Source organism: Centroberyx gerrardi, chromosome 10 (genome assembly GCF_048128805.1).
Source record: "Centroberyx gerrardi isolate f3 chromosome 10, fCenGer3.hap1.cur.20231027, whole genome shotgun sequence".
Lineage (NCBI taxonomy): Eukaryota > Metazoa > Chordata > Actinopteri > Beryciformes > Berycidae > Centroberyx > Centroberyx gerrardi.
The window spans coordinates 20,375,217-20,402,499 of record NC_136006.1 but is presented as its reverse complement, the minus strand read 5'-3'; the positions used below and the strand labels follow the sequence as shown (position 1 = coordinate 20,402,499).

General features: G+C 47.0%; 1 protein-coding gene across 2 annotated transcripts in view; it reads right to left on the bottom strand.

Annotated features, from left to right (window-relative positions):
- klf12b (Kruppel like factor 12b) overlaps nucleotides 1-27,039 on the bottom strand; it is a 36,387-nt gene extending 9,348 nt beyond the window's left edge. The window contains exons 1-4 of one of the 2 annotated variants that reach the window (XM_071923539.2): nucleotides 26,829-27,039; nucleotides 12,331-12,413; nucleotides 6,626-7,166; nucleotides 2,566-2,701 (exon numbers count right to left, since the gene is read on the bottom strand). In XM_071923539.2, the coding sequence (XP_071779640.1) occupies nucleotides 2,566-2,701; nucleotides 6,626-7,166; nucleotides 12,331-12,396 (743 nt within the window). In that variant the 5' untranslated portion in view covers nucleotides 12,397-12,413; nucleotides 26,829-27,039. Of the gene's footprint in view, nucleotides 1-2,565; nucleotides 2,702-6,625; nucleotides 7,167-12,330; nucleotides 12,414-23,186; nucleotides 23,264-26,828 lie in introns of those variants that run through there. The other variant, XM_071923538.2, reaches the window with a different exon arrangement.
- Between the last annotated feature and the right edge of the window lie 244 nt (nucleotides 27,040-27,283).

The window sequence follows — 27,283 nt, the reverse complement described above, 5'->3', positions numbered from 1 at the left end:
ATGGATATTGTTAGATGAAGGAATATAGGAATACAGTGCAGGATCGATATGTGTTTCACTGTAGCGCCAGCGGCTTCTGTTCCGGTGCGAATGTCCATAGAGCGCATGTGTTGTGTCAATACAGAATGCGCATTCTTCCTTTGTGTGGCCAAACCAGCATGTAACTCAAGAAGACTACAGACTGCTTTGTTTTTCACAGACAAACATGCAAGTCTGTGTTCCTGTTGACAATGGCTGACCTCCTTCTGCAACCAGCTGTTCCGTCCACTGTGCAGAAACACGTGCATGCATACAGTACACGCATACACACACACACACCACGGATTAATACATACGGACATGCACGCATACTTTCTCACCCGCACACAGCCACACACGGTCACACACACGCACAGGTGCACACACAAGCGCGGCTTCCACACAGCACAGTCTGCACTTTGCACACAGAGAAGTGAGTGTGTGGGCAGGCCCTGGCAGGGCATTGCTAAGCCTGGCTGGTGATTTATCTCCATAGTGAAAGCTTGGGCAGTGAAAGGTTGGGTCCTGCCAACCTCTGTTCTCCTCTGACCACCCAGTGCCCACGTGTGGCACTCAGGGGCACGCCTGTCCCTTTCAATAACCTGCACCGAAACCTGAGTCCTCCAGTGTGTACGTGTGTGTGTGTGTGTGTGTGTGTGTGTGTGCCTTCCCTGAACCACGGCAACCTCTGCTTCTACCGTTCAACAAGCACATCGCAAATACTGTAGTTCTTACCACAGTGTGTTGCAAAATGCCACCACGCCGGACACACAATACCATTTTATTCTGACTATCACAGTAGGTGATACACACACAGCAGTAGCGCATAAACAAACAATACGCTTCTACACGATTTCAGCTGGACCGTAACCACCCAAACACAGCCACTCAGGGGCCGGCCCCGTCACTAGCCGTCCGGCCCAGCCTTGTTACTGCTGGTACATCATTAGCAGGAGTCTCACACACAACCAGAGTCCTGGAATACTTTCCTAGCTGTTAGTCTAAATATCAGTCCTCTGGGCATTAACTTGAGTCTGGCCAGGCTGCTAGTTATGACTGTTCTGGGTTTATGGGCAGCAGGGGAGCAGGGCAGGGCCGAGCCAAGCGCTTCTCTCCAGAGTTCCTGCGTCTAATCGGGATAGTGTGAGCTGTCGTCCGCTGGAGAGGGAAGCTCCCAGTCTCTTCACTCAACACAGATGGACCGGCACCGCAGGAGTTGTGGTGTCGGCAGAGCGGCCAGGGCATAAAGTATGTTTGAGCCATATGCACTCCGGCACACAGATGCACACCCACATAGATACATCCAAATGTGCGAGAACGGTTACAAGCACGCGCACATATGCATAATTGTACCGCTTACATTTTAATCATGTAGCTGATGCTCTCATCCAGGGTGACTTATAATGAGTGCAACAGTAGAACAAGCTCAAATTCACCAAAAGCAACCAACAGTAAGGAGTGTAAGGGTCAGAGCCACAGTGCCCACACAGTATTCCTGTGGCCATAGAATGATCCTGTACGAACGGTGTTGGGGGGTAACGCTTTACTCTGTAACACATTAGAGTACACAGATTACTTTTTTGTGGGAAGAAGTAACTTAATACGCAAGTTTGTCATTTCATGGAATCAGTTATTAATTACTTTCTCAAACTTGCATTTCATTGCTTTTCTTTTCTTTTCTTTTCAAATGGTTAAATTTTTAGTTAGTGCAAATTAAAAGGAAAAACAACACAATGTTATTAAAAGCCGACTATGCAGTTGGATTCCACGCAGTGGAGGCTTGTAGGCTCTGACTAGCTTTCAAAAATGGACACAACAATAAACTTCAGAGCTTGGAAATATAAGCATTACTTTGAACTGATCGACGAGAAGGATAAGAACATTATTGTTAACTGTAAGCTTGCCTTTCACTATCATGCTGAAGATCTGAAGTGAAAGCACTTGCCAATATGTTGTGAGCGCTATCTGCTGTTCATTTTGAGACCAGACATGATCAGTTAAGGCTTCCTCTGTGATCTTACTAGTTTATTGCATATCAGTGGTACCCAAATAAATGAAAGTTACCTTGCCTCTCAGAGGTTGATGTTTTCTTTAGATAACAGTAGATTGTGACTCAGTGATGATTTCTATACAATAAGAGTGAGGACATCACCAGAAGACATCTTTTAAAGGCATGTTTTTTAACTTGAAAGCACTATCATTTTAAACTAACTTAGTATAGTAACTAGTTACTATTTAGGGCAAGTAATAAAGTAAAGTAACTAGTTAGTATCACTTTACCCAATACTTTGTATGAATAGAAGTAAGAGCTAAGGAAAGAGATAGAAGGGATTTGTTTTTTAGGGCAGCTAGTGACGAGAAAGAATCAATGTGCAGAAGATATTTTGTGATGTCAGATAATTCTTGAGAAGTTTTCAGCCTTGGCAGGAAGATGGGGGCAAACTGTACAGACACTGATTACCCAGAACCAACTACTCAGCAAAGCATCCAGCTTCACACACACACACACCCACACACACACACACATCGACGGACTCCGATACTCACTCTTGTACGGCGCGGGCTATAGACAGCGCAGTGGAGCCGGTCTCATTAACACTGTCCAAGGTCACGTTTGGCAGGTCGTCGTCATCGCTGTCACTTTTGATCTGCCTTGGCGACAGGCCGTTGGGGTCTGTGTGCGCTGCGAGGACGGGACACAGACACGGGAGTCAGACACACGATACTGGAAGCGACACTGGAAACTTATATGACGGGGCATATCACATTGTGTGCATTGGAAAGTGTTTCCAATTGTACCGAGGTAATCACCTTCATATATTGTCTTTTCACCCATCTGTTTATCACTTTCCCATAGCAGCCGAAAACAATTATGCTCCAGTCACGCTGAATATTTACTTGAATTACCTTTGGAGTGAAAGTAGGCTATTGGCTTGTTGTCTATGTCTTCATAGCAGCCTTTTATATAGTGTAGGTGTGTGTGTGTGTGTGTGTGTGTGTGTGTGTGTGTGTGTGTGTGTAGGTGTGTGTGTGTGTCTGTGTGTGTGTGTGTTGAGGAGACGGCCTCAGTGAAGACCCCGCAGGCATTTCCAGTCAGGAGCTGTCAATCAAACAGAACTCTCAACCTGAGGGCAGGACAGCCTGTGGGCCAGGCATGAAACTGTGCCCAGTAGTCACACACACACACACGCACGCGCGCACACACACACACACACATACACACACACACACATAGACACACATATCCTTTATCAGCCTCCAACTCCCACCCTGCAGATAAGGAGCTGGGTGGAGCACTGTTTGGGCGTTGTTGTTGTCTCTGAACAGTGGGTGGGGACACATGTGATAGTGTATGTGTGTGTGTGCGTGTGTGTCTGTCTGTGTGTGTGTGTCTGTGTGTGTGCAGAGTATGTGTGTTGTCTGAAGTCGACGGAAGTTAGAAGTGTGTGTGCATGCATGCGTGTGTGTGACTTTGCATGCTGAACTCAGTTCTCTGTTTCTCCTACTGTGCAACTGACAGAGAATCATATTCATGATAATGATAAACTTTTGCACAAAAGGCCTGAAAAAAACACAAGGGTCTAAATGTATTCATTCTCTGCTGTATCCCTTTGAAAGCTCATCCTGATTATTAGCTTACTTATTATTTCTCCAGCTTAGCTATCTTTGTCTCTTGATTCTTTTCTTTTGCACAGTAACCAAGAAAAAACATGCTGAACTTTTGATTGGCCAGCATATCATTAAGTATGACTCTCTGAGCCAATGAATGCAGTTCATCTCTGTCTCCTGAGCTCCATGAGAAAGTCACATCTATTCCACAAGTTGTGACAACTTCTCCCCTGGTCAACTCATTGGATATATTGCCAGAGCCTGCAGCCATTCTGCCCTCTCCGTCTCCATGGACACAGCCTGTGCACATCCTGGATAACTCAAGGGATGAATGTCGAACAAAAAAAGGCCTGCCTAAGACTACTTGTCAAAGAAAATGCACTGGCAAAGTACCAGATTAAACAGCAATTAATTAATAAAGTATTGCAGAAAAAAAATGCATACTGAATGTACAACATGAACCAAAAATGACACCATTAGGTTATTGTAATAACTGAGCTCTTGTTTCTGAAGAGGCAATCGTCAGAAACACTGGATATTCTCAGATGTTTTGCCACTGAACTCTGCAACAACCCCAACTCTGCCTGGTGCTTTTATAAGCTATCAGGACACCACCTCCCCTGCCCTCTCAGCCGAGACTATGGCCATAATGGCTCATAATAAGGGTCTAGAGGTAGGAGTAGACATGGTGTTATTACTGGGGGGAAAACACAGATAATGCTGCAACTCCACTGTAGCTTTTGCTTTTAAGGGTTCCTAGCTTTTCTCGTAGAACAAGACAAGCAGAGTGGTGACCAGCTCGCCTAGGCTATGGAAAACCAGTAATTAGTTAGAAATGCAATGTGTGTTGGAAAGGGGTATTTTGAGCGAGGGACACAAAGGAGGAGTGGTGGAGAGGTGGGCAGAGCCCTGGATTTCTTTCTTTCTCTCCTGTTGTTTCCAGTCAAGCCCTGTTTCCATGGCAACCTCCTGCCGGAGACAGGGAGACAGCAGTGAAAGGAAGGGTACCCGCCCTCTCTTAAAGAGGATGGCCAACCTGTGTGTGTGTGTGTGTGTGTGTGTATGTGTGTGTGTGTGTCTGTGTACGCGTGCACACACGCATGTGTGTGCAAGTTTGTTTGTTTGTATGTTAAAAGCTTCAATATGGCTGAGACTTGCATCACTACACAAGATAGTTGGGTTTATATCAAGTCAGATAAGGTTTTTGTGAACACAGAAACACACACACACACACACACACACACACACACACACACACAGTAGATATCTGACCTCTTGCTCATCACAATAAACTGCATGTCAGAGAATGTTCAACATGGCAGGAGAGGTGGGGGATAAAGTTAGATAGGTGAGTCCTCCAATGTCAACAATTTATTTGAACGACAACTAACCAATGGTAACAGTGTCAATGCTGCAAGGGGCAAGTCCACATTAGGTGGGACAAAAAAAAACTCCTATCCTAAAAGAAATAAGATAATACATGATATCATTCTCCATTCTAACACTCTGATGTTTCATTTGCCAGAAAATGCCAGAATACCAGAAAATGTTGGGCCAGATCAGGCCAAATCACGTTAACTGTCCTGCAAAGTAAAATGCTCTGTTCTGTTTGTCTGCTGCTTGCTGTCTCACTAACAGTGACTGTATCCACCACACCCAACACTCACCCTATTTCCTTCATGCTTGACGCCTTCAGACACACTGGGCAGAGCTGACGTTGTACTGTTTATGTGTGTGTGTGTGTGTGTGAGTGTGTGCATGTGCGCTCGCATGTGTGTGTGTGTGCCACCCATCTTCAATATCCGTCCACACCCTCTTATGCAAGCCTTGTTTTTCCTGTCCTTCCTTTCTTCCTCTCCTCTCCTTGGGAGCAGACACCCAGAGTTTAAAACGCCCATCTCAGTGGACCACCCCACCCACCCAGCTGACTGTGTGTGTGTGTGTGTGTGTGTGTGTGTGTGTGCAGCACATGTTGGAACAGTACAGTGTGTCTGTTTGTCCGTGCATGCATACATGCATGCACGGGTCTGTGTCAAAGTCTGAGCCTGTCTGTCCGTCCAACAGGGAGTGACAAGAACCTCCAATAAACAAGCAGCCTCTTTGACGACCAACAGCTCCCCTGTGTACGGCTCAGAGGTCCACTCCCGCGGACAGAAACACCCAGGCTCACTCCCCGTGGTTTGCAGTAAAACCACACCCTGAGGGAAAACCAACGCCATAACACAGGCTTCAGTCTAGGTCGGGCCAGCAAGGTCTGACAACACATAGACAGGGAGGGAGGACTAGCGTATCGCCAACCAGCCCCAGATGTGTGCGTCTGGATAGGGGGAGAAGACATCAAGACAGCGGCTGTCCTGGCCCTGGTTACCTGGACCAGAGGCCATGTAGGACAGCCAAGCAAAATCTCTCTCGGTAACAAATGGGAGAGCCTTTCATCCTGTAAATCTCATCTCCACTCAGAGGGGGAGCATTATCGCCTGAGGGGCCGTCTCTGAGAGCACACACACACACACACACACACACACACACATGCACACAGACTGTCATTACAGTGTTGTGTCTTTTCATGTCTGACCTTAAGTTCTTTCACTCAAGACGTTATCTGGACAGGAGGGTGGATAGGGTTGGGCATGCAATTATACAGCTACTTATATACAGCTTATGCAAGGCTTTTTTTTGTTCAATCCATTTGCAAGGTCACTGGGAGGCAACACAGAGATCTGTCTGTGTGTTTGTGGTAGCCACCTATGACCTGCTGTGACAACAGGGAGCTGTCAAACACCTTATGTTCAGTACGTGGTTAATATATATGTGTCATACTAGTCTATTCACGAGGCAATAACACTCTAAACCATAATGTATCATCATTTACCACTCCATCAGTGCTTGAATAATTGCTGGAGAATGGCTTTTTCACTGAAAAGGATGGAGAAGATACAGAGAACAGCACAGTGTCATCCATATAAATATGTGGTACACTCTGAGAGCCTGGTCTCACCTTTGCCGTGGCTCTTGGCCTCGTCCAGCAGAGGTAGCATGATGGCGTTGTTGAGGCTGGAGGGTGATCGAACGGCAGTGGTGTACATGAGGGGCAGCGACTGCACCACAACTGGGATGCGGTGCACATGGCTGGCCAGCTTCCCTGCTCCCTGCAGGCTCAGCGGGCTGGATGGAGGGGGCGGCACAGAGTGCAGGATGTGCAAATACTGCTGACCTCTCATCCCGGCGCCGGGGGCAACCAGAGGGCCTGGCGTGAGCACCGAGGAGGCCGAGGTGATGACCGACGGAGAGGAGGAGGAGGAGGATGACGACGATAAAGAGGATGGGGAGAAAGCGGATCTGAGTGGGGAGGATGAGGTGGTTGTGGAGATGGTGGATAAAGAAGAGGGGCGGGGTTTGTTGATTGACAGGTCGACAGGCTCGGTCTGCGTGTGGAAGTGCGGGTCGTGGGCGAGCAGGTCTTCCGGAGGTTCAGGTTTAACTCTGCTGAGGAGGAGGGGGACGCCGTCCATCGCAGGGTAACGGCGCACTTTGGGCGACTGCGGGAGGAAGAGAGACACTGACATTAGATTTGCTCAGCATTGATTCATTATATGTTATCTGCAAAACTCCTGCTACACCTCCACAGTAACATGACAATACAAGCTGTAATGGATGAAGAAAACCAGGAGTGAAAAACTTATTTTTTTCCACATTATTTAACTTTGTCTACAGATAAATAATGTACTCATGACCACCGCAGATTCTTTACTCACGGTCAAAAATCCAATTTGATATCACCACTCATGCTCTGCATAATTTCAACTGTACCTCATCGACCAGTGAGGCAGGATATGCCGATAAATTCAGGTCAAGGAGATCTGTTGTTTGTGCAAGCATTCGGCTGCGGGGACAGTAATGTATGATGGAGATATCATGCGATATCAGGCAGGTATATGCAGTGACATTTACTGAGACGGGAACATAGTAATTTCCTCTTGCTCATCCAAGCAGCGCACTCCTCCTGTGAAGTGTCCTCGCTTAGCATGATGTCATACGCAGATGAAATGCAGGGGTAAAGATGGTGTCTCTCTCACTCCCTTCCTTTCACCATCTCCTCTCGCTCTCTCTCTCTTTCTCCTGTCTTGGCGTTGGGTCTCTCTCTCTCTCTCTCTCTCTCTCTCTCTCTCTCTTTTTCTCTCTCTCTCTCTTTTCCTGCTGCTTTCCATCATTCCCACAGAAACACAGCTCTCTTGGCTCCCCTCGTATCTCTCCTAAATCTCCTTTGTGACGGTGGAAAAACATCATATGGGCTCAATTTCCTGACCGTCTCTCTCTCTCTCTCTCTCTCTCTCTCTCTCTCTGTCTCTCAGCAATGGGCCTCCTAAGGCCAATGCCGGTGGCGCAGCATGTCCCTCAACACATCTTTCACTTAACACCAAGCAGACTGCAACACAACCGCTCCGTCTGTGTCCGCAAGTTTCATGAACCTGTTTACTTGGAAAAGATAATGGGGAACATACACAGTAGAATAGCGCCAGTCACTCTACGCTACTATTTGTTCCTTAGAAGTCCCAAACTTTGGACATTCTTTAATATCACGATGATATGCAATCTTTGTTTACCTGAACACTATCACATCTTTGGAAGAATATCTACACAGGCGATTTTGCTGTCCTGCTACGGCGCTACAGCGTAATCAGTTCGGTTTCAAACTGCCTACAATAGCCGTAATGTCAAACGGACCATGTTACATGTTAGGCTGACTCTGTTCGGTGTGGGAGGGGTGCTAGAGTCTGTGGTGAGTGGTGTTGATCCGAACAGTGGAGCTTGTCAGAGTCTCTAGCTGAGTCACAGTCAGGCCATCAGGGAGAGAGTAAGATCCTGGATTTCTACTAATCATATAGGAAAAGCTCATTAAAGCCGAGGGGGGAAAAAACCCTTAAAAACTCTGCGCTCCGCCGCAGCAGATGTGAAAAATGTCCTGTATGGTGGGTTTCATCCTCGCTTTTGTTTTTTAGACTCACATTTCTTCCCCCTTCTGTAATGCTGGCGGAGTGTGGATCTGTAGTGAATTACGGAGTTTTTGTGAGTAGTGTGTGCGCTTTTATGTAGTAGCCTACTATTTTTACTCCAGACTTGTACACTCATTTTCAGCCTACAGGAAATGTTACGACCCCATGAATCAGCAGCGCTTCTCCCCTGTGAAACTCCTCCTGAGACGGAAAACAAACCCTACCCCATGAAATATGCCCTCTGGTGACCTCTGAACCTTGGTGAGGGTCAACTCAGAGTCAGAGGCGTCAGGTCAAGGTTCATGGCACATTATTGCCTGCTTCATAATACCACCTACCAAGCATTTTGGGTAGGGTCCTTTACATGGCTTTTGCCTATGTAAAAAAATATCCAGATGATACCTTGGGAAAAAAAACAATTAAAATGAATCAAATCAGTTTTGATTAAGGCTTTTTCCCATGGCATGAGAAAATGAATAGCATTTGATATCACGATTCTAATTAACTTGTAGCAGCAGGAGGGTTCAGCATAATCTTTGTGAAGATTGGAGCAAGTCCACAATCCTGAATATGTTGTCCTGCGATAAAGAAACCATCGTCCCTCTTTCATGGGGACAAAGCAAATTTCCCTGTGTTAATAACTGTTGATTTTCCACTGACAGTAATTTTGAGTTGACAAGTGCTGATTGGAGAGTTGTCTGTTCACTCATAGCATGGCAGGGGCAAGTGTTCAAAACTATCGAAAGTGTTAAATTTACTCTGATGGTTGTGGACTTATATAAACACTGGCACAACACTGACACTGACGGTTTTGCTGTGAAAGAATTGGGATGTCTGTTATGCTTACAAGTCTCAGTTGTTTTTATCACTATTGCATAGCAACAGTGCATTTCAGATTTCCTCTAGATAACCAGAGTCACTGTTGACCTCCCTTATTAGCAGAGCATAGATCAACCTTAAGGTCCCTCCCTTATTGGAGTTTCTTGGTTCCCTCCTGACCATTCAATTTTGTTTCTAGCTCTATATCTGCCGCCCAGTGGCTATAGTTCACCCACTGGGTAATGGTGTTCCAGGCCATTACCATGAGAAATATGTCACAGAATATCACTTATGGTCAATTTCTATGGATGTTTGTGATATCAAACGTCCTCCGTGTTTCTGTCACATCCGCTCCTGATACAGGCTCTCTCCGCAGACCCTCAGGCTATCATCCAGCTGCTTTTGCGCGAGATCACCCTGTGTTTGCATGTGCTGTATAGGATGGCAGTGTCACGGAGTGCCTGGAGCTACACTGCCTAGAGGCTTTGAAGCCATTTGCTCCACTGAGGCTGATCTCAGTGTTGTGGAAATCTTGTCTTTCTCAGTCGATGCTCCTAGAGTGTATCTGGTTTGCTACTAAAGCTCTGCAGTGCTGCCAGTTCCTCCTACCAGTGGCGGAATACAAGAGGAAAATATAAAAACTGAGGAAAATATATCGTGTTACAAATGACAACCACAACTGTAGTCTGAATAACGTTTTGAAATTATTTATGGTTTGTAACTGTTCTGTTTGTTGGAAGAGTGCAAAACTATGATCATCGCAGTTAGGAATTCAGTCAGTGGCACTGACAAGATGTCAAATAGGCCAATCCTCTGTGGCTCCTGTGTGAAAAGGGGAACATTCATGTGGAAAGGTCAAAATAACAGGGTGTATAGAGTTACATAAAAGTGAAAAACAGAAACTTATTTGCATATTGGCTATGGTTCTCAAACGGATCTCAACTAGCACAAATGGAAAACTTCATCCACCCCCACTCTCACTTTGACAGATACAGAACACACAGGCGCTCTTACCTACACATACTCGCACTCGTAGACCCACACACACACACACACACACACACACATACACACAGACATGCTCCACCCCGACCCGCCTGCCTGCCTCTGTCCTCATGCCATTGTCTTTATTAGGGGATACTGGTTAGCAGGGCAGATTTTCCAGCCCCTTGCGGGTGAATTGTCTAACGAGGCAGACCATTTCCAGCAAGCCCTTGGCCCCCCGCCACCCAAATGAAGACCACATTTCTGCAGCAGCCTAAACTGTCTGTCTGTGTCTGCCGTTTAAAGGGAAGCTCAGTCAGTTAGGGCGAGATTGGATCTCGGCGCACTTCAAAGCTGTGTGGGCTGCAGTGCTCACATCCTGCCTTTGACTGACATCACTACACGTATGGAGAATGACTTCAATCCCCAGACATTAGGGAGCTGGGCAAGGGCACAGCACTCAAACACTTTAGCGGCAGCTGAGAGCAGGACACTCACAGAAAGCGCCCACCTGCTTCCCTCGCCTTTCTGTCGGGTCCTTGCGGAAAGATAGATTCAATTCTTATCAACGCCAAGCACCTACACCACCAAACACTACAAGACGTGTGATAACCTGATGGCTTATCAGCAGCTGGTATTTTTCTCATCCATCAAGCGCTAATGCCCTCAGGTTCTTCTCAGCAGAAATCGCTCAGCTCTTCGCCCACAAAGTGCTATTAGTGATATATTAGGGGGGAAGAAATTATTGATAAGGCATGAATGGAAATCAATGATAACTGAATACTATTCATCATGACTATAAATATTAAGTGGCCTGCACCCACTGCACACACAGCTGTAGCAGCAACACAAAGCCCTAGTAACCTAGCAACAGCTTCTCCATAACAAGACCACTTTATTTTCTATGTATGTTGGACCAGAGAGCACTTTACTGATATGTGGGCCACAAAATCCTGCACCAGGTAACTCTACTATTCCTGACAGGATCAACACACACAGAATGTGGTCTAATATCTGCACAGCACCCATGTCCTTTTACAGAAAATTAGAGCCAATTCAAAAAGTGAGGGTAAAGTTCAATTTAATATAACTTCTCTAAACAATATGAATTCTACGTTGTAGCTTGCTGTTTCAAGCCAGCAGCTCATTCTCTCCCCTCTTTCAGCTCATAAATGATACTAACAACATTGCTGGTGCGAGTGTAACAAATCAGTAATACCTAGAAAAAGGCTTGCAGTGACATTCAACTCCTCCTTTGTGAGAAATGAATTGTACTGCGCGTCAGAAACCGAGAAACACAATATAGAGGTGACAGAGAGCTGTAAGAGGCAGAGTATAGGCGCACGCGAGACAGAGGCAGAGATGAAGCCGTGATAGCGTTTGTGTAGAGGAAGAGCGTAGTCTGTTTGTGTGTATGTGTGTGTGAGAGAGAGAGATTGTGCATGTGTGTGTGTGTGTGTGTGTGTGTGAGAGAGACAGACGAGCAAGAGAAGATGCAGGGAAACTGAGAGACATAAAGCAACAGACAGAGATAGAGAAGATTTAGTGTTTCCCATGTGACCCCGCTCCCCGGAGCAGTGACTGCATCTGTGCGTTTACCCCCAGCCAGCGCGGACTCTCCGCTGGCCCCAGTCACCTCACTGGAAGCCCCCCCGATGCATTCCTGCTCCAGCTGTGGCCCTCCTCCTCTCCTCCTCTCTAGCACTCCGTTGCTCTCCTCCTCCTTACTACCATGCTCTCCGACCACTCCTCTTAGCCCCCACACTCACTCACTCACTCATTCGCTCGCTCGCTCACTCGCTCGGGCCTGGGAGTGATTATCGGCACCATTGCCGGGAGGAGGAAAGAAGGAAAGCGGGAGAAAAAAAAAAAAAGGGAATTGTCTGGAAAACAACTGCTCTCTTACCCCTTGTTCCGATTCCAGGGGCTCAGCTTTGACTCGGACTGCAGGCATTCCGTCAAGCATTAACATCCTGTTTCTGGGGCCGTCTGTGGAGGAACACAGAGGAGGCGTAAGACGGATGTTTTAGCATGACTAAGCAGCTCACACACTTGCACACATACAACGCGTTGCATACGTCCACTGAGAAAAAGCACATTCTAAATAGGCACAAATTCGTACTTGTGAATCACGAAAACATTTCAAAAGCAGCAGAAGTTGACAGACAAAAGATGCAGACAAACTGTGTACACTCAGCGCACAGACAGCATGACTCCCTCCCATCCATAGCACAGATTTTCAAAATGCCATGTCAAACAGGCCTGCTGGACTAAAAACTCTTCATAATGCTCCATAACGCTCCTGTTACATGAGACTTCAATGGAACATAAATGCCCTCTTTGTATAGATAGATAGAATTCAACAGAAATGGCTCTGAGCACTGACATGATCAAGCAATAAATGCCACATAGCAGATAAGAATAGAAGAGAATGGAAGAGAGAAAAACACTTTGCCATATTCATGAAGAGTAGACCAAGGTAAGACATTCAATCCACTTACAAATATGAGGATAATATTCAACAAGATGTAATAATGTTGAAGATGTAATATGACAGTAATATGACACCCACTCATGCGCGCGCGCGCACACACACGCACACACACAGAGCACATCTGTACATTCATGAGAGTGTTGTGCTTCTGTAAGGTGGGCAGCAGTGCCCCGCTCCTCAGCTCCGTGCTGTGGCTTTAAGAGGGATATTCAGATGGAGCCAATGACAACAATGCATGTTCCGTATCCCTCAGCTGGGGCCGACCTGAGGTAACCCAGCCTCTTATTATTTTAGCAGCAGTACATGGAGGAATGCAAGCAAGGCAAATAGACTCTAAACATCTCTATTACTCTCCACTGCTGGCACCAGCAGCGGGATGAGTGGCCCAAGACTGTAGTCAGCAGCAGCAGGGCCATCCTGACCACTCTGGTGCAGAGAGAGAGAGCTCAGCCAACCGTGGCCGACCTCTATTCAATACACCCTGACTCTGCTGCTTGACCGCCTAACCACGCAACTCAGTTCAAAATAATTCAGAAACCCAATCATGACGATATCCATCTGGCAAAAACAAAAAGGTCTATCCAATAACCAAGTAATTTTTACTCACCATAAAATCCAGTCAGGACATTTATCAAAAAATGCGATTCTTATTACAAATTTCATTTAAAAGTGCTAGCCAAACCATTTAACGCTGCATATTGTTGCACTGCCTCCTAGATTCTCAAGCAAAAGGCTAATCCTGACTGTGTTTGTGTGTGAGGGAGGTAGAGAAAGAGGGAGGGAGGATTTTCTCCCTCAATCTGCAACCCCCCAGATCTCGCCTCTCAGGTCTAAGTCCCTCAGGTACCCTGGCTGTGCTGCTATTGTATTGTTGTCCAGGATGTCCTTCGGCTTCAGGTCTTGGTAGGCCCAGATAGCGTTGCCATGGCAACGGCTGGGCGGGTGGAGCTGCAGCCTCAGTCCAGCCTCGAGCCATGTGTTGAGGAGAAGAAGAGGAGAGAGGAGAGCACTAAGCGAGGGAGAGAGTAAGGTTTGTTTTCTTCAAGATGACCATCATTCTGGCATTTTCTGCTCTTCAGAAAAAACAACAACAAAAAAAAAAAAGATTTTCCATGAAGAGACCTTTCAAATAAGTCTTGATCTCCCCTCAGGGCGTTCTCACTTTGTCAAAATGTGCTCTACTGTATTCAGATGAATTCAAAACAAGAATCCTTTCATAGCGCAAAGGTTTACCTCATCCAAACTCATTAAACCTCTATTCTTAATGCGCACATATAGAATTCTGATAATTCCCAGAAAAAAATCCAGAAATCTCCCAGTTGTCTACAGCATGGTACAGTGAGTACAGCACATTGCTGGAAGGCAACAGCCTAACTTCTCCAAGTGTGTCTACAGTCCAGTTAATCCAGTGGTTTGTGCACCTTCCTAATGAACTGGCCTGCAGCGGGCTCCTCATAGAAAATCAATGGCCAGTGAATGCCTCTGCTTGTGGCTGTAATGACCAATGAGCTAACAGCAGAGAAGGAGAGTTAACACTGAGTAATGAGCTAACGGAGTTGCGCTGTGCACCGAGGAGGTCACATCGGAAAACTATGACCAAAGTCGATTGTCAACCACTTCCGCTCCAATGAAATTCTTATCTCCGCCATGTTCTTTTAGTTCAGATGGAAACCAAGAGGATCAAATTATTAGAAAAGATTGAGTTTGAAATGAAGAGAATTTGTCCAAGGTAATAAACCAATATACACTGTTCTCTATCACTAGATTTGGTCTGCTGGCAGCAGAGCTCAGGAAGCCAGCGGTGTGCTGTCCATCAGCGGTATGAGGCTCTGTGTGTGGGAGAGAGGGAGAGAGAGAGAGAGAGAGAGAGGAGAGGAGAGGGAAACAGGGCAGATTAAGATCACCTTTCCATTTGCTGCACTCTGAAATGAAATGGCCATCCCAGGTGTGAGGGGGAGTTGGATGGAGGGAGGAGGGCAGTGGAGTGTTGAGGCATCTCATTTCTCCCTCCTCCCTGCCCTCCCATCCCCACCGAAATCCCTAGAGAACAGGGAAAGGGACCAGGTGAAGAATGAGGCCAGTCCTGGCAGAAGAAAAAATGCTTGAAATATACATATTTCTGCATATCCCGCTCTCTTTGTGATTCTGTTTTCTGTATTTATGTGAACTGAAAACTCATATGACCCTTTCTCATCACATGTCACTATCTCCAGCCTCAGGTCCACTAGCTCCCATCTCTCTGATGGCTATCAGCTCTGTGCTGACGGAGGCGATAGCTGTTGGCTGCAGCACAGGGATAAGGCCAAGCCCAACGAAGCCAGACCAGACCAGACCAGATGATCAATAAGAGGTGACAGGCCTCCACAGAACAAACCCTGACCTCCTAAGACCCAACGCTGACCTCATACCACTGACATCATACACTCACACACACACACACACACAAAACACACACAAAGAGTCAAAAGGCAAACATACAAATGCTAAAACAGACACAACCTATCTAAAAGGACAGCAGAAGTGCTGTTTTCAATCACTGCACAATGTTGGCATACCCTCTATAGCTTTAATGTGCCTGTGCTGCCAATACACTGACAGTGTGCTAACGTTGTGAATGAGACCACAATGTATTATCTCCTTTGAAAAGCAATTGCTTATTGTTAATTACTGATTGTTTTCAAAGGTCAGGTTTTAATGGGAAGTAATTAGATTGGAAAGAAAGCTAAAAGGTGTGTGTGTGTGTGTGTGTGTGTGTGTGTGTGTGTGTGTGTGTGTGTGTGGGTTGGAGGGGTTGGGGAGTGACGCATCAGTGTGAGTTTATGTTTTCCAAGTACACACTGCAGTGAGGACTTAGACGGTTCCTGCGTAATGCAAGTTTCTGGGTGTTAGCGCACAGAGCGATGGAACACATTATTTCTTCGAGTGATCGTTAAGCTTGAATAAACTCATGAAACCATATTCAGTATCTGGCCGTCTATACTATCTCCGCTCTCTCTCTCTCTCTCTCTCTCTCTCTCTCTCTCTCTCTCTCTCTCTCTCTCATGCACACATATTTGCACACGTGCACGCACACGCCCTGAAACACACTGCAACAGACGGACCCACTCGGCCCCGCCAATGCTTTGTTCCCATGTCGAGCGCCCAGAGCAACTGTGTGCATCTGTGTCACAGAGGCTGGACCTGCTGCCACGGGCTGGGAGAGAGGGAGGGGAGGGGAGGGGAAGAGGAGAGGAAGAGGAGGAGGAGAAGGGGGGGGGGGGGGGGGGGGCATGGGCTGAACTAGGGGAGATATGTGAGGAAGGGTTTAGGAAGGTGATAGCAAGAGAAAGGGTGGGGGGGTGATGTTGAAGAGCACAGTGGAGTTGCTGGCGGTAGCGGCGGTTAGGGAAGCAACCAAGGAGAGTTGAAGAGGTTGAGGGAGCGGGGGGGAAGGGTGTTTCGTGGAGGAGGAGGGGCGGGAGGCAGAGGAGCGAGAGGGGGTAGAGAGGGGATATGGACCTGAGCCAAGGCCCGGTCGAGCGCAGAGCACACGGTGCAAGAATGCCAACAGACCCCCCCCACCCACCCCCACCCCACTCCACCCCTTCACCAAAGGGGAGAGAGAAAGAGAGAAAGAAAGAGGGAGGAAAACAGCAGCGAAACCCTATTGATAGCGTTTTTACACTGTTACTGATTGGAAATGAATGTTTCAGATTACATTTTGATATCATCCAAACAACATGTTAGCACAATGACTGAATCGATTCAGAACATGTTGTAAATGAGTGATGACTGACCCATCTGATGCTACAGCAGTACGCGCAAAGGCCGATTTGAAAAGGATAGCGCTTTAAGTGATGTGAGATGAGCATTTCCTGTGTTTTGCCCTGCTTGTGTGTCTGCTGGCCTCTCTGCCGCTGCTCACTTCCCTCTTCTGTGCCCCTGGACACCCCTGTGTGACGCGCCGGCCCGATAACTACCCCACCACTGCAGCACACTCCTCCACTTCCTCTCTTTTGACTAGCGGAGAGCAACAAGTTTTTAGAGCGTAGTAATAACAGGGCAGACCCGGAAAAGGCAGCGCACACTCACAACATACTCATTACACAGGTAACGAAGAAAACCTCCAAAGTCATAACACAAACACTCAGTAGGAAATTACTGACTTGCACTGGGCAAAGAGCGGAGAACTGGCTGACTGACCCTCTCTAATTAAGTCAGAGTGGACCATGGACAGTAAAGGTTTGTATGTTTAGTAAAAAAAACACTCGCACTCTAGAAACAGTTGAGCCGCAGCAGAATCGCAGCTGATTTTCACTAGAGTTCAACCTGAATCACAGCTGATTTTAACTACAGTTCAACCTGTGTCTGCTTCATGTTAAGCTGTGTCTGATCATGACCTCATCTTGTTGCCCTTATTCTGGCCTTGAGAGCCCATTCAAAGCGTTCCCTGCAGGGTTACCACTTAGCAGGAATAAGTGGACAGCTCCAAAAATGGCTGACTAAAAGCTCCCTCCTATGTTCTCTTTCTCAGTTCAGACAAAACCTTAAGGTGAACTCCAAACCCTTCATAATTCATCTCTAAACCACTTTCTCACCCCAAACAGTACGCGTCAGGTAAATAGTGTTCATGGTGTGTGTGTGTGTGTGTGTGTGTGTGTGTGTGTGTGTGTGTGTGTGTGTGTGTGTGTGTGTGTGTGTGTTCAAGGGATGTGGGGACGTGTGTTTTCCCTCAGCCTTCAGCCCTGGATGTACTGAGATGGACATAGTCGTTTTTTTTCTAATCATTCCTGGCACTCTGTGAATGGTCTCAGAATTTCCATTTCATAAGCCGCGTATTTTCCTTGGCAGGAGCAGCAGGCGAAGTCTTTTGGATGCTTCTGGGACATTTTTGAACGAGGCTCAAGAGAGCGGAGTGCTGCTACCTCCCTGCTCACAGTGGCATGGACTCCTCTAACCCCCACGACAAGCACAATGACATCAAACCCCGGTGTGTGCGCACTATCTTTTGCAAAAAAAACAAAAAAAAAGTTCCCTTTAGGGTTAAAAACCCCTTAGAGATGCACTCAACTGATGCACTTTACCTCAAAACACCCTGGCCTTTTCCTCTGGGAACAAATCAGATCCACAGGGAGAAAAACACATCTCTCTTCTTGAACACACAGCTATTATTAGACGGAATACGCTCCTCATGCTTTTGTTGTTTTCATCTCTGGGACATACAGCCCAACATGGGGAGCTTATCAGGTCCCATCAATTCATATTGAATGTCAGCCTCTATCTCTCTGATTCCATTTGGGCTTCAGTTGCCCTTGTATGTGATGTGGCATACTTGAATGACTGGGTTTCCTCTTGCACTCCGACATGTAGCCCTGCATGTCAAAAAAACACATCTGAAGCTTTGATCCCTTGATGTTACAAAACTCAATGGCACGATAAAGACATAATGCAGTGTAATTTAATTTGAAGTCCCTGTCACCAGAAACATAATGTACTGACTGTACTGCATACACACTGACCCATCACTTATACCTTGCATGAACACTTTTAAAGCTGGCCTCCCTGTTTGTCGGGGGCTATTATCTACAATATGCTCGTCAACATGCCACTTACAGGAAAACAAGGCATTTATAAAACCTGAAGACACAGAGGGCAATAGAGGGAGACAGCTCCACACACAGAAGCTAAACCATTTGCGCAGGCTGAATGGAGAGGGTAAAGGGTGAATATTGATTTGACTGATCTATACAGTATGTCAGAATACAGAACAAGCAGCGGAATATTGAAACTCCGGCTCAAGAAAACTTACCATCAAACCTCAACACACGCACATGTGACTCAACATGGAAAAACAGGCACATTGTGGGAGATTGTTTTTTTTGTTGTTTTTCATAGATTATTGACCTCTGCATTTACAGTATAAAATTGTATATTACATAGTAGTGGACAATAAATTAATTATTGAATCCAAATAGTGCATTTTGACCTTTTTTTTCTGATGTAGAATGGGTTTCTTGTAAAGTATAATGAGTCTGGATTCATGGTGTTTGGTCACCTATTGTAAACTTAAATGAGCACAACAACAAACTGTCAATTCTCTCAACACAGAGAGAGAGAGACAGAGAGAAAGAAAGAGAGGCACAATTAGTGAGAGAGAGAGAGCGAGAGAAAATGTATCTATTTGACTTTACACTTTTTGATTTATTATTTATTTGACTTCCTATCCGATCCTTTGCAAATGCTTTTACAAGATCCTTTCTCTGTCGTGCCAATGAAGCCGATTTGAATTGAGTTGAATTGAACTGAATTGAGAGAGAGAGGAAAGAGAAAAGTGAACTCATGTCCTCAATGCCTGAGCCAGGGACCTCAGCACCTGGGAGGAAACCGGCTCCATTTATAGAGAAATGATACCCATGTAAACACACAGACAACACACACACACACACACACACACACACACACACACACACACATACGCACACACAAGCAAAGGCCCACGGAAGTTCCCATATTCTGGTGGATTGCCCTTGGGTCCTAGCTATTTCTGCCAGGGGCAGGGGGATCCTGTGTCAGTAATCCTGTCGGGATGAGGGGGATGAGGTCGCCGGATGCAGCTCAAGTCTACTGCCTTCACCGGCACACACACACACACACACACACACACACACACACACACACACACACACACACAGACATGTAAATAATTAGGATAAGCACTCTGCTGAGTGGGCATTGCATACAGCACCACAAGTGTTACACTGTGTTCACCCAAACAAACAAATGTACAGTTGCTAATAAAACACGCTGGGGCAGATTATAGGGAGAAGCACAGCTAAACATACTGAACAGGCAAATTTCTCATGTTGCCATTTTCATACAACAAAAAAACACCAACCCAAGCATGACAATTTAAACCAAACAGAGGATGGGTTAGTAAAAAAGCGTCAGTAATAATACATGAATGAGTCATCACTAGCTATGCCTCTGGTGTCTCTTTGAAATGCCTGATTTCATAGCACACCTCAACCCCCCGCGTTTCTTTATCAGTCCTTCTTCTAAAATATCAGCTTTTTGCAGAATGACAGGGAGTAGGCTAATTCTTCTCTTTGTGAATCTCGGCGTCTGTTCAGTGACATTTTGTCGTTGTGAAAGCTCCCCACCTCCGCTAACACCACCTCTGTCCCTTTTTCAGGCCTTGCGAAACTGTGGGAAATAAAGAAGCTCTTTTTTTTCTTCTGAGAGGGAACATTCAAAGTGAAAAGAAGAGCAAGTCGCTGTCTGGTTTGTCGGTGTCTCTGTCTGTGTGCTTTACCCACTTCTCATAAGCTGACTTCCTGAGTCCCCGCTCTGTTCTACAAATCTGGCTGCCACAGACACACACACACACACACACACACACACACACTCACAAACCTTATGACCTCTACCTGCACCCACGATGAACCATATTTATCTTACATTTACAGACAGACACACACACTTATACACAACTCTGTCTCTTAATATCGCCGCTCTGCCCATGAAAGAACATCCACCCACCCACACCTACATGTACGCACACAAACACGCCAGCACACACACACACGCCAGCATGCATACACACTCTCACACGCACAAACATTCTCTCAAACACATACACACACACACAAAAATACACACACTCCTCCACAGCGCTCCAGAGAGAGGTAAACAGAGGAGTCTGACATCCTATTGCATCATGTGCCTCAAATGCAGCAGAGAAACAGCTAAACAAGCTGTGACCGTGACAACTCTAAAGTGAGGTGGCATTACTCAAGTGAGATTGGAGTTAGAAGTCAAAGCAATTTGCGACACCATTCTAGACGTTTTATTTCCAATTGAAGACCATTTTGATGTAATCAAGAGAAAGAATAAGTAAAATATTCAGCGCAAGGTCTGGATTCAGTTCTTTTGCGAAATAGACCGCAACTATAAAAGCCACAACAGCTGCTAAAAGCCAATCCAGTATGTAGTCTTCTTCAAACAGAATGGGGTGACCTCTCTACAACACCCTTCACACACACGCACAAACACACACACACACACACACACATACACCTCCACATAAGTGCAGTGGTGTCAGTGGCTGTGTATCTAAAATAGCCTCTGACACAAAAACCTCACTTGTACCAAAGGGGGAGGTGGAGCCGAGTGAACCGGGATAAACGCCTGGATTAATCGGTGCAACCTCTCAGGGAGACGTTGCAATATTATTTGTGTGTTTGTTTTTTACGTCAACATGTGTGTCTGCATGTGTGAGAGAGAGAGAGAGAGAGACAGAAAGAGAAAGAAAGAGAGAAAGAGAAAGAGAAAGAGAGAGAGAGAGAGAGATAGGGAAAGGTTAGCTCCTTCGGATCAATAAAAAATGCACTCAGTGACTCCGTTGCCGTCTCTTATTTACTCTCAGTGCACAGGGCCTTGGTTGAGGTGACTACACTGCAGTATTTAATGATCGTCTTGAACTGACAGAGCGGCGCTGTGGACAATCTCACACACTCCTATACAGAATTCACAGAGAAATAAAATGGTGTAAATCAGGTGAACATGTTCTTATAAATGCTATAGGAAAAAAATTGAAAAATAGCAAATATTGCAGACAGCTTGTGTTTAGAATAACCCCCTGAGAACACACTGCGAATATACGAGTAAGAAAAGTGAATCACGGCGGCCAATCATCGCTCCTCTCTTGCAAAGGTTAGAGCCGCTTTCTACGGACCGGAGCTGAGGGTCAGAACGAGACGCCGCTCTCATCTCCTGCCCTAACAGGGGGGTGGGATGCATTAGCATCCTCACAATAACCTGCATCCCTCCCATCTCCACCCACTCACCCACCTACCAACCATCTCTCTCTCTCTCTGTCTCTCTCTCTTTCTCTCTCTCTCTCTCTCTCTCTCTCTCTCTCTCTCTCTCTCTCTCTCTCTCTCTCTCTCTCTCTCCCCCCCTAGGGATGACTGTATACTCCTGCCCTAATGGGGGATTCTTTGAGTAGGCTGCTGCCTTATCCCCCTCAGGCTCTGACAGGGTGTGTGTGTGTGTGTGTGTGTGCTTGTGTTAGTCCAAGTGTGTGTGTGTATGTGTGATCCCCCTCCCCCCCAACATATGTACTGTGTACATACCATACACAATAGCTTGTCTAATGCATGCATCAAAACACATGCACTCACATGCACTCAAAGATCGACCTAGATGTTTTACAATAACTGTACCGCACAAGCGCACACAGACGCACCGATCCACTGACTCATCTACAGTATCTACTGTAAACAACTCATGTAGAAAATATCAGCCCGCCGCTCGTACACTTGAACACACACACTCTAATCTTTCTCTCTCTGCCCTTCTTCTTCTCGCTCACTCGCTGTCTCTTGTGACACAAACACACCAATGCATACACACACGCATACTGTACACACACACACACACACATACACGTGCATTTTGCCTAAGTGTTTAATGGCCTTGCAGAGCCCTCTCAATGCAGCATCACGAAGTGCCTACCCTATCTGGCCTCACTCAGCGTTTGCGCTGACACGACCAAATCCACCCGAACACGCAGCGCATGGAAACAGACAATAACGGACCAACCAAAACATTCCAACACACTGACACTTATTACATCAAATCTGCGCGCAGTTATTTTTGCTCGCCGAGTTTTTCCCTTACTTTGACCCATTCCAGCTCTCTAACTCCACTCAATAAAACCAGCAGCTGTGTTTACCTCTATTACTCATCTACTCACGCCTTCACTTAGACTGTTGTTCCATTTGCTCTCATTTTCAGCTAATACCGTGCTGCTGAAGGGCCTGGTTGAAGCAGCTAATTGAGAGGAGTTATGGTCCATAGCATGAACCTACGTTAACATGGCTCTGGTTCTGTTAAAGCCAAACAGCCTGTGGAATGCCACAGGCCTCCAAATGGATTCCACATGTTGTTTGCATAATTTCCTCCCCTAACGGTTGACCTACAGTACAACTGGAAACAAAGTTCACAGTGATCTGTTCGGCATCCTTACGCAGGCTCGAGCGGGTCTGCTGAAGCCATCTACACTCCGGCTGGAGGGACGCAGCTCCCCAAAGCTTCTGCGGAGAGAGGGAAACCGCTTTCCTGTGTAACTAGCTCAAAAAGTCTCAAAAAAACTGCCTTCGAATGCTCTTCCCTTCTCGCTCCTTCACTTCCTTCCTTCCCTCCTTCCTTCCCTTTTTTCTCCTCTTGTGAAGATTACAAATTAACCATGTTTGGCTGAAGTAAAAGTTCACTGCAGATCGACGTACCTTCCATAAGCACACGTGTTCATCCTGGCTGTGGAAAGATGTCAAAGCAACCTTAACTCAGAGTCTGGGGGCAACCTCCCCTCACTGAGTCACTTCCAGTAAGCACTGAGTGTCCTCCCCTAGAGATGGTGTCATACTTGAAAAACTTGGATCAATGTGCTGGTCAGACAACATCCTCTCTCCGATTCTGCCTCCCTTCACTCTGTTTGTTGTTTGAGAAAATCCTGTCTTTCTATCCATGGGAAAGATATGCTTATCTGAGCTCGGATTAAAAATAATAGGCTCCATATTAGTCCTGAGTGAAGTATTCAACAGAAAGATGAGACAAAACAATCACAAAATGAAAACAGAGATGTACTCACACTGATGTTTGACGTGTTAGATTGTACTGTTATTTCTGTTTCTGTTCAGTATTTAGACTATCTAACTCTAGACTCACTGGCTGTTGCACAATACTTTCCTGTGCTCTCTATCTCTCTCTCTCTCTCTCTCTCTCTCACACACACACACACGCACGCACGCACACACACAGATACACACACACACTCACTCAATCACAAACACACGTGTACTAGCGCTCCATGTACACCCAAAACTCAATTTTGGTAAACAAACGTGGGCTGGACACTGGGGTCAAGGGTTGAATACACAAGAGAAAATGTGAAGGGAGAGAACATTTTGTCAACTTTGGACATGACGAAATGAGAGGAGGACAGGGAGTCTTGTTACTGGCTTTAACCTACAAATATTAGTCTTATTTCACGCACAGGCAAATCAACACACTGCTACTGGTACATGTCTTGCTATCCAGACTAAAACAACAACAGAATAATCACAGATGTTGTGGACGTTTAACCCGAACGGAGCTTCTCCATCCATAACCTTTTTGTCCCATAGATTTAGTTACAGTTCCTCTCCACATCTCTTTGTAAGCAGGTAAATCCATCACTATAGAAATTCACCCCTCTATTTGGGTGCAGTCTGTCTCACACATTGTATATGCCTGCCCTTGACATGCTGGTCTATTGTAAGAGCCAGTGTGTGTGTGTGTGTGTGTGTGTGTGTGTGTGTGTGTGTGTGTGTGCTGGGGTCTTTGTGTATGGCAGTGACGGTAGTCTCCTGTGCCTGTGAATAGCTGGGTCTGACAGCTCTGGAGACGCAACGCCCTCTCTGTGGCCAGGGGCCATCATCACACACACACATATACAGATGGGGACAGGACAGGGCTATCCCACAATGCACCTTGAGCACGCCCCTGCTCTCCCCTCTCGCCTCATTCCCCCCTGGCCTTGGCTTACAGTTGGGGTCTCTGGGCAAATGAATCCAGCCGTATAGTGCACTGCAGTCTGTCCGCGATCGATGGCGATACAGTCCATAACACGCAGCTGGATCAATGATACAGCAGTCAATCAATATGCCAGCAGTTATCCTAACTGATTAGGCGTAGTACGGGGAATTTCAAATCTCCCGGAATGAGACAGCGAGTGCGTATGTACTTTGAATGCACCTACTGCAGCATGGCATTTCTTCCTGAAAGATTCAATCTGTCAACAGGCGCCCAATTTGTGCGTCCTGATCTATGGCAGACAGATGATGCCTTTAGTGGGGGAATCCTGCAGAGCAATTAAATGTGCTGGGGAGAGCGGTGTTGATGGACAGATAGAGTCTATCCGTCGGTGATTGGCTTTTTAATTGAGTCCCCCACCTGAGCTGATCACTATCATAAGCCCTTGGACCGTGTCTGGGGATGGGCGGCGGAGGGGGTGGGGGGGGTGGGGTTTGGGGGCAGCCGGGCGAAGGAATCGAAGTGGTAGCAATACCTTGATGCGGTTGCGGTGGGGGAGATTACAGCCTTCGCTGATTTGTGTCGTCAACGGCCCAAAATATCTGTATATCGTGCCGTGTCAGTCTGAGAGCTGCGGCAGGATTCTTCAAATGTAGAACAGTCGCAAGATATCGCAGATCTGCTCATGTGCCGTACGTTCACCGCCCAGCACAAAAGGCTAAGTCTTACATGTACGGTGGTATCAAGCATGCTTATGCGTATTCATGTGTGGGGAGAAGGCCCCATGGTAAATGGATTTAAGCGAGAGTTTAAATGGGCACTAATCTCACTCACTGAACACCCTTGAGCTGCAGGGGGTCTCATCCACACATACCCCCCCCCCCACCCCCCACCCGCATCCTCACCCCTACCCCTCCTTCTCCTCTCCGACCCCCACCGGTCTCTCGCTCCAACGTGCAACCCCGCCATCCCATCGCTTACACACACACACAAACACACACCCTACGGCTGTCACATAGTTAAAGGCAGGGGAGGGCCTCTCCACAACGCGGGGGTAAAGTCATGGAGGTCAGCGCTCAGTTTCCACATCAAACCCGGGAGCAGGGGCCAGAGTCTCATCACCCAACCGACCACCCCCCACCTCCCCCTCCCCCACCTTCCACACTCCTCCCACCCCCCAGCCCCTTTCTCTCTCGCTTTCTATCTCTCTCTCTCTCGCTCTCTCTCGCTTCCACCTCCCACCCCCCTCCTCCTCTCGCCCAGCGAACCCTCGCACCACCCCCTCCAACCCCCCACCCTCTCCACTCCACCCCCCCACACCCCCCCTCGCTGGATGTACAAATGCCTTTGCTGTCAGCTCTGCCCCGGTCCCCTGTAATTGAAAATAACAGCCAAGGGCCAGCCCCCAGCCACTCTCCCCAGCCTGGTGGCTCTCTGCCTCCCTGACAGCCACCCATCAATACCAATGACTATTACCCTGGAAGTGAGAGCGCTGCCGATGACATCCAAGACACCACCCCTGCAACACTCCCACACACACACACACACACACACACACACACCTCCCACACCTCCTCTCCCCCCCCCTCCCCCCCCCCCACCAGTGTCCTTCCTCCGCTACCCGAGCCTCCTAATGTTTAACCCGTTGCTAACAGCCCCGTCTCCCCGTCTCTGTGCTTGCTACAGTACGGCAGGCAAACAAGGCTGTCACACACACACACACACACACGCACACACTAACACTTTACACAAATGCACACCCACACGCACCACTCTCTAAGACATGCACAAAACTCTGACAAGCAGCAAACTTTTTTTTCCCAGTAAGAAGTGCTGAGAGAGAGTTTGGTGCTGCGCTGTTTCACTTCACACTCTCATACTCCAAACCAAGAGGCATTCAGTCAGTGTTATTATGCAACAATTCCACACTGTGCTCCTATATTTGGAAGTTATAGCAAGTGTAAATAGTGGTAATTAAGAGATGTGAAACAAAGCAGATGTGAGGACAGTAATCCCGAGCAGAGCCGGCACAGCACAGCCAGGATGCTGCCCATGCCGACAGTCATTCTGTGTATAATCACTTTTTTCTCTTGTCATGACAGCTTATGCATTCACATTGGAAATAGGTGTTACAAGTCCAGTCAGCACCGGTGATAGTCTCTGTATTCCCACTGACAGACACCAAACACAATGCCACACACGGACAACCAGTGTGCCATATAGGTGATCTGAGTTGTCATCTGCTTTGACAGAGCAATGACAGCTGAACGAGACGCACTGAACACAAGCACAAAGCCCAGCAACATGACAAATGAAGCACACAGCAGCAGAGGAACAGGACGAGAAAATGCACAGACCTTGTCAGAAGCTGCAGAGCCGTGGAGACTGTTTTCCCTTCTACAGTCCTCTCTCTCTCTCTCTCTCTCCTCTCTCTCCTCTCCTCTCCTCTCACTCTGTGTGTATGTATGTGTGTGTGTGTGAGTGAGTGAGTGTGAGTGAGTGTGTGAGTGTGAGTGTGTGTGTGAGTGAGCAGCTCCCTCCCCTTCTGCCTCTCAGCTGCTCGGCTCAGGCAGTTCTCAGGAAATGAATGGGAGCGCACAGAGAACTGTTGTACTTGCAAATGACTTACCCCCAGTCACATGATCCGCTAAATGTAGGGTGGGCCGGTGGGTGGAGGCTTCATAAGCAAAGGGAAGACAATATACTCTAAGCTTTAACAGCATGCATCGAATTACACGGGGGCCCCTCCGGGGAGGTTTCCGACGCGTCCGCTCTCAGCCAGCCCGCACTCCCTCTCTCCCCCTCCCGGAGC